At 40.1% G+C, this 7,979-nt stretch overlaps 1 protein-coding gene across 1 annotated transcript; it reads right to left on the reverse strand.

Annotated features, from left to right (window-relative positions):
• Positions 1–4,874: 4,874 nt before the first annotated feature.
• LOC149837527 (F-box/FBD/LRR-repeat protein At1g13570-like) lies at positions 4,875–6,333 on the reverse strand. The gene is made up of 2 exons (XM_090008057.1): positions 5,746–6,333; positions 4,875–5,024 (listed from the first exon to the last, which is right to left on the reverse strand). Exons 1-2 carry the CDS (start codon positions 6,331–6,333, stop codon positions 4,875–4,877), a joined length of 738 nt encoding a protein of 245 aa, XP_089864183.1.
• Between the last annotated feature and the right edge of the window lie 1,646 nt (positions 6,334–7,979).

Raw genomic sequence — 7,979 nt, forward strand, 5'->3', positions numbered from 1 at the left:
TTACATAATCAAAACATAATTAGAGTCTTTTATATACCATCACAGAATAAAGCATTTCTTTTACTTTTCTAAATATCATAATTATTTATGTTTTATTCTCAGAAAATCAAATAAGCACATGTTATTATTTACTTATCCTCACTCATATATTTTATGTACAGGTTTTCTCAATCTTGCTTCTAAGCAGTGGACTTTTTCTTTTTATGCTCTTTTTTTCTCTTGATTTTCAACTTTTCACACTTTTTCTTTTTACGCACTATTTCTTGATTTTTATGGCTTGTGTATGGTCTACTTTTCTACCTTGTGCAATGCCAATATCTCTTAAGCTTTCTATAAGGTTTGTGTAACGAGCTTTCTTGCTTGAACAATATAGGCCACAGATATTGACTAGGACACAAAAGTGATTTCCTTCATTCTCATGTTTGACATGGGACTCAAATATTTCAACTTGTGTATGATCCTAGTGACTGGGGATTACGAAGACTTCTGTTTTTCTTATCGATATGCAACTCAAACACTTCAACTTGTGTCTAAGACCAACTACTAGGGATTGTGAAACACGTCTAAACAACCAAATGCACACTCTTTTTCACTTTTGAGCTCATACTTGCAATTTTGTTCATTTGCTTAGCTTTTCAAAAATAACATTGTGAATATTCATATTTGTGATTCAAACTAAATTCTAGCATGCATCTATCATCATTTCCTTGAAATCCACATAAACAACTATGATTTTCTAGATCTGTGTCTTTTTTTTTGTGGGGCTTAAAAATCCTTTAAAAACAGTAGATTTTGCACAACATTCATATAAGTTCAAACTCTTTCTTTAAAAATTAACTTTTTGTGACTGATGTGTAATAATGTGAAAGTACATAGACAGAAATATCAGGGTGTGCAACTACACCTTCCCCCATGCTTGAATGACATTGTCCTAGTGGCACTCCCTCATGCTTGAATGGTTCTAAGTGAATGCACATAAGAACAAGATAATTGGGAGAAAAGAGTAGAAGTCACCTGATATGACATATGAATGCACGTCCTATGATTACATAAAAATGCATACCTGATCTAACAATATACTCATGAGATACAAGAAAGCACAACAAAATAAAGAAACATCTACTAAATCTACTAAAGATACAACATACAAACTTGTGTGTTACCTCATTCATCCACGAGGTCAACAACCTTGATGTCTTGCCTCACCACAGTATTAGAAATGTCTTGACCTTGAAAATGTCGCCCGTTCGAGGGTTCGAAATATCTATCGCTCCATGTGGGAAAACTCTATGAACAATAAACGGTCCATCCCATCTAAACTTCAATTTTCCTAGAAAAAAGATGGAGGCGCGAATGATAAAGCCATACTTTTTGACCAGGCCCAAACTGCTTCCTCACAATGTGTTGATCATGGAACTGCTTGGTTCGAGCCTTGTAAATCTTGGCACTATCGTAGGCCTCATTTCGCATCTCCTCAAGCTCACTCAATTGTAATTTTTTCTCAGCACCAGCTTGGGCCATATCAAAATTGATCTTTTTGATAACCCAATATGCTCTATGCTCTAACTCAACAGAGAGATGGCATGGTTTTTCAAAGACCAATCGATATGAGGACATGCCAATTGGAGTCTTGAAAGCAGTCCTATAAGCCCACAGGGCATCATCGAGGCGTTGGGACCAGTCCTTGCGGTCTGGTCGAACTGTTATTTCAAGAATCCATTTGATCTCCCTATTGGAGACCTCGACCTGGCCAATAGTCTGTGGGTGGTATGGTGTGGCAATCCGATGATGAGCAGAGTATTTCTGAAGTAAGGAAGCTACTTGCATATTTTGGAAGTGCGTACCACCATCATTAATTATCGCTCTCGGGACTCCGAACCGACTAAAGATGTGCTTGATAAATCGAAGCACCTCTTTATGATCATTGGTCTGGGTGGCCACAACCTCAAACCATTTGGAGACATAATCAACTGCCACTAAAATATACATAAATCCGAACGACAGCGGGAAAGGACTTATAAAATCAATGCCCCATACATCAAAAATCTCAATAATCAAAATAGGAAAAAGAGACATCATGTCATGCTTGGTGATGTGTCCTATCTGCTGACAGCGCAAACACCTTTTACAAAACTTGTGAGCATCTTTATGAAGTTTTGGCCACCAAAACCCTGACTCGAGGACCTTTGCGGCGGTCTTTCGGCTGGAAAAATGGCCTCCACAAGCCAATGAATGACAAAAAGATAGAATGGAGTCATGCTTCTCCTCGGGGACACATCTTTGAATCATCTGATCCAGGCATAAACAAAAAACTCTGGTTCCTCCCAGAAGTAGTGCTTCACCTGCGCAAAAAATCAATCTTTCTCATTGCGGTTCCAATGCACAGGGTACTCACCGATCACCAAGAAATTGATGATATGCGCAAACCAGGGTAAACGCTTGACATAAAAGAGTTGCTCATCCAGAAATGAATCAACAATCTGTCCCTGGTCAGTGGATGTCTCCACTGTCAGTCTGGACAGATGATCTTCTACAAGGTTCTTACATCCACTCTTGTCTCGAATCTCAAGATCGAATTCTTGTAGCAGAAGGATCCATCGGATGAGGCATGGTTTGACATCCTTTTTGCTTATCAGATATCGTAATGCTGCATGGTCTGAGTAAATGATGACCTTGGAGCCTAACAAATAGGAACAAAACTTTTCAAGAGCAAAAACTATGGCTAGCAATTTCTTTTCTATGGTGGTATAATGCATTTGTGCATCAAAAAGGGTCCTACTAGCGTAGTGAATGACGTGAGATCATCGTTCTATCTTCTGGCCAAGAATAGCTCCAGCTGCGTAATCAGAAGTATCACACATGATCTCAAAATGTACTGACCATTGAGGAGACCGAAGAATAGGAGTTGTGGTCAAGGCCTCCTTTAGAGACATAAATGTCTTCAGACAGGCATCATAAAAAACAAATGGTTGCTCTTTTGACAGCAGGTTGCACAACGGTCGAGAAATCCTATTGAAATCCTTGATGGACCATCGATAGAAACCTACGTGCCCTAAGAATGATCGCACCTACCGCATAAAGGTCGGCGGAGATAATCTAGTAATGGTCTCCACTTTGGCCTTATCGACCTCAATCCCTTTCTCGGACACAATATACCCAAGAACAATCCCATGTTGTACCATAAAATGGCTCTTCTCTTAATTGAGCACAAGATTTGTCTCCCTATAATGCTGAAGTACATGAGATAGCTTCTGGAGACAATCATCAAAGGAAGAGCCATAGACCAAAAAATCGTCCATGAAAATCTCAAGGACGTCATCCATCATGTGTGAGAAAATTGCCATCATGCACCACTGAAATGTTGTCGGGGCATTGCAAAGCCCAAACGGCATTTTCCTATAAGCAAACGTGTCATAAGGACAAGTGAATGTTGTCTTCTTCTGGTCTTCGGGATGAATGACCACCTGATTGTATCCTAAATATCCATCATCCAAGCAACTTGCTGAGTCACATTATCATGCGGCAGAAGAAAGTTGCTCCTGAGACACTTATTACTCATTATGTGCCATCATCCAAGCAGCTTGCCGATCTCTTTACCAAACCTCTGCCGCATACTATCTTCCTTGATCTTCGAGTCAAATTGGATCTCTCTGCTCCACTCGCGACCAGTTTGAGGGGTTCTGTTAACAATAGAGATAATATTAGACACAAGACTTTCATAAGAAGTGCCGATATGATCAAGTGTAGTTACAAGCAAGACCACGATAATGGGACTCATGATAATGTGACTCTCACACCAGATTCTGGTAGAGACAAATGTGCAACCGACGAGCATAGTGAGACTCCTGCAGATGATTACGATAGAGTCAAATGGAACACTCTAGAAGAGAACACGTGTGAGGCAAATGTGGAGGAGATCAAGACTAGTGATAATCTAGAGATTATTGATAATACTAAACAAGAGGATAATTCGGTTAAGAGTACCAAATGTAAACAAATGAAAAAACCAGGAGATCAACTATGTGTGGTCGACAATCCTGTAATATCTTTAAATAGTAAAAAACTCCACACGTAAAAGTGTTGAGTGGAGTATCATGGATGTAGGTGATTTTACACCAAACCACGTTAAAATCGTGTGATTCATTTTTGTTCAGAACCCTGTTGGCAGGTTCCTCATCATCAAAAGAATTTCAAAAAATAATAATAATAAAAGTATCATATTTCTTAAGACCATTCAAATACCCAGGCAAAACAAAGGCAGGACCATTTAAATATCCTGGTGATCCAATCAACAAAAAAAAGACAGCAACTAAAAGAAGATTCAGCTATAAAAATTACAAAAGTATCAGTTAGTCTTGAGACAAGGAATGCAGAATATTGGAAAGGAAGAAAGCCAAGATTTGGTTCATAACAATAAAAGCATGTGCCCTCCGTTGGTTTGCAACAGCTTCTATCCTTCCTCATCTTCCTCCCAAGGTAAAAAAAAGAACCTTAATTGCAAGGTGATGATATTTCTTTTGCAAACGCGGCACTTTATTGTTGATGGTAGTCCACTCATTCTTCATTCTTGATCCAAGAGTTATCATTAATTATATATTCAAACAGCGGAAAACTTTTGATAAAATATTCCAATAAAGTTAATCCCCACTCTGTCCCATTAAAAAGAATAATCTCAATATGTCGAAGATGTAGAAGTTGGCAACCAGATGTCCGCAAACCGTTGTCTTCCTGAGCAGAAAAGAGTTCACAGAATTTTTCATCTAGTGATGAAAAAAAAAGCATGAGAAAGGTGGTACTCAAATTCTGAAAAATAAATAGATATTCATGACCATGCAGAGAAATATAGAGAGAGAGTTGGCTAATTAACCCACTTTCTATGACAAGTCGTGAAGTCGAGGTGAACTGCTGAGCAGTAGAACAGGAATGGCTGCTGGGATATCTTCTGCATGACATTCAAGAAGAGTGAACTGTTCTAAGTTGCTAATTTGATGAAGCTCAATTCCAGACCTCCAACAACCAAGAATCTACATACACGTACACAAGGACCAAGAAACAAACAAATTAAAAACATGTAAATAAGGATGCTATTGAGTTCCATTCAATTCTGATTTCATTATTTGCCAATTCTACATCGTGTCCATCGGAGAATATTGTAGACACGGGACACTACACTGGTAGTGTCCATGTGAGATTGTTTTGGGCATGGGACACTGGTACTAAGAAAGTTTCCTATTGGTACCTAGGGCTCTCTTTGGGAGCCTTGCATTGGGATGGCAACATCATTTTCGTGTTGCAAAAATATATGTGGTATTGAGAATGGAGTTGCCAAAAACATCAGCTTGTGGATGGTGTTGAGATGTGGTGTTGGAGCTGCCAACTCCATTCCCAATGTATTGCTTTGACGACACCACTGCTCCGAGAGTATTGGGGAAACCGCAAGACACCTCCGATTCCAGGCTCCCAAACAGAGTCTATAAGGAAATCATGAATCATCCTACCTTCTTCCAAACAAGTAATAATTCTATAATGACAGTTTCATTTACATTGGACTCACCCACGTAGAAATGTGAGCTTCAGCTTACCATGGCTACCTCACTCTTTCCTACAGAGTGATTCCTGCCAAAAGGCTTCTGTCGATTATATTTTCAGGAACTATTTTCCCATGGCTATACATGAATGAATCTCTGTGGGGAAACTAAAGCATAGACAGGAAAAAGAAATGTCTTGAAGAAAACAACCACAAACTTCAAGGACCTTAACACGAGCAAGATCCTCAACAAGCTTTAAGCATTTTTCTCCCATGATCAGTGTGCAACACTGGAACTGGAATGAATTCAGACATGGTGCAGCAATCTCTAATTTGTGTATATCCTCGCAAATTCTCAAGCTCAGACTCATTAGACGCTGACCAAAAATCTGGACCTCCATCAAGCCATAGCAATATTCAATAGTCAAGCTTTCGAGCAGTGGACAACCCTGAAGCATACTTTGAATTAGCTTGCCTGGTAAGAACATGTACCCAAGGGACAGAGTCCCGAGGGAGCAGAAGAGCCATCCATTACTTGATGGAGACTCAAAATAGCAGGCCCTCAATTCTAAGCTTAATATGGATCTACAATCAAACAAATCAAACTGCAACTTATGGGGATCTCCAACTCCTGCACTAAGGTAGAGACAGATCTCTTCAACTCTCCTCACTGAAGCAAGGTGACCAATCCATGCATTGACATGGTTGCAATCATCCCTGCTCTTTACATCAAAACACAGCTGAAAGCTTCTCAGCCTACCGACGTGGCGCATTAAGAACAAATCAACAATTGTGATGAAATTCATGTTCTTGTTTGCTTCTCCTTCTAAGGCCTTCTGATTCTTCTTGGATTTGTTTGCCTCATGCAAGGAGAAGTCATTCTGATCAAAATATACATCTGGTATGGATGTCCCGAGATACCTCCATCGCTTGGAGAGAATACTTATGCTTACTGCTGTTCTGATGGGAGGGAGAGTATCTCCCTGAGAATTGAATCTGGTTATGCATTGATTTTGCTTTCTGTGGTGATGCAGCTTTTATTCTCCATATCTCCTCCACCATAGGATAAAGCATATCCAACTTGGCCCCTCCCAACGTCAAATCGAACCGTTTGGCAAGCAAAACAATAGAGCCATCTTGTACACTATTCCTCAAACGGATGATTGAATCAGCTAATACAGAAGACACAACAACACACCGAACTTGGACTCTCTCCTATTCTAATGGATGATTGACCCAGTTTTTCTTTTTGGCCTAGGCCAAAGAAAACCTCCTCTTTACTGACTGTGTATTGGCTTTCCTCCGGTTGGTAAAACCCTTTTCTCCCTACCTACCAGGCAGCACAACCAGCTTCGACCTTGTAGAGAAGGATGTTTCAGTGGGTTTCAAACTCATGACATCTCATTCACTTGAAGCCACCCATACCAGAGAAGAGCACTTGTGGGCGATGATTGACAAAGCCAGAAAAGACGTCAATATCAAAACTTATTGGAGACAATAAAGAAGCAAAGTAGGTTATATGTCCCCCCCCCATATCAAAACTTATTGGAGACAATAAAGAAGCCAAGTAGGTTATATGCCCCCCCCCCTTAAGACACATTGTTTGCTACAGTGCATCATATTTGGGGGTCCGAATGAGCGCCACGTATATAAGCTCGTGGGGCTCGTATCCCCGTGTGTGTCAGCATCACTTAGCATCAGAGTCCGGTGCGGTTGCAAAGACTTAAGTACCCTTTCTCGTCATTCTCGTCATGAAACGACGGTTCAAGAAAAGGATTAAAATGTCCTCTATCCAAAAAAGTGAAACGACGGTTCGAGATCCTCCATCTAGAAAAGTAAAACACCGGTTCGAGAATGGTGTTAACTCTTCAAAGTCCAAACGTTTCATTTTAGTCCTAAGCAATAAACTTTTGCACCATCTGTTGTAACAGGAGGTCCCTTTGACGATGCACCCTTTGTCGTCGTCTGCTGCCTCCAGACCCTCCTTTGTCATCGTCTGCTTCCACCGAAGAACCCTTCACTGTCGTCTGCTGCCGCCGGAGCACCCTTTGCCATAGTCTGTTGTCGCCGGAGCACCCTTTATCATCGACTGCTGTCACCAGAACATCCTTTGCCATTGTCTACGCAGTGTCAGCATCGTTGCCACCATTGACTGTGTCTACCTTCTGGTTCTGGGTGTTTCTCCTCTACTGTCGGATTACCAAAACTCATATCGTTTTGGTGAGTTTCGTATAAGGTTTCATTATGTAAACAAATCAATTTGTAAATATGAATGCTAAATCTTACAACTGGTTTTACTATTTATGCTAAATAACACCTATTTTCATACTAAAACAAATCGATTTGTATATATCTACCTTCTGAGCATCGAAAAACAGTTAGCACAATTTGTTCTTATGAAGCAACAACAATTTATATGTTTGAAGCAGTAACGATTTAATGAAATTATCAT

The sequence above is a fragment of the Nuphar pumila genome, chromosome 5 (assembly GCF_984573655.1).
Source record: "Nuphar pumila chromosome 5, dmNupPumi1.hap1.1, whole genome shotgun sequence".
Classification (NCBI taxonomy): domain Eukaryota; kingdom Viridiplantae; phylum Streptophyta; class Magnoliopsida; order Nymphaeales; family Nymphaeaceae; genus Nuphar; species Nuphar pumila.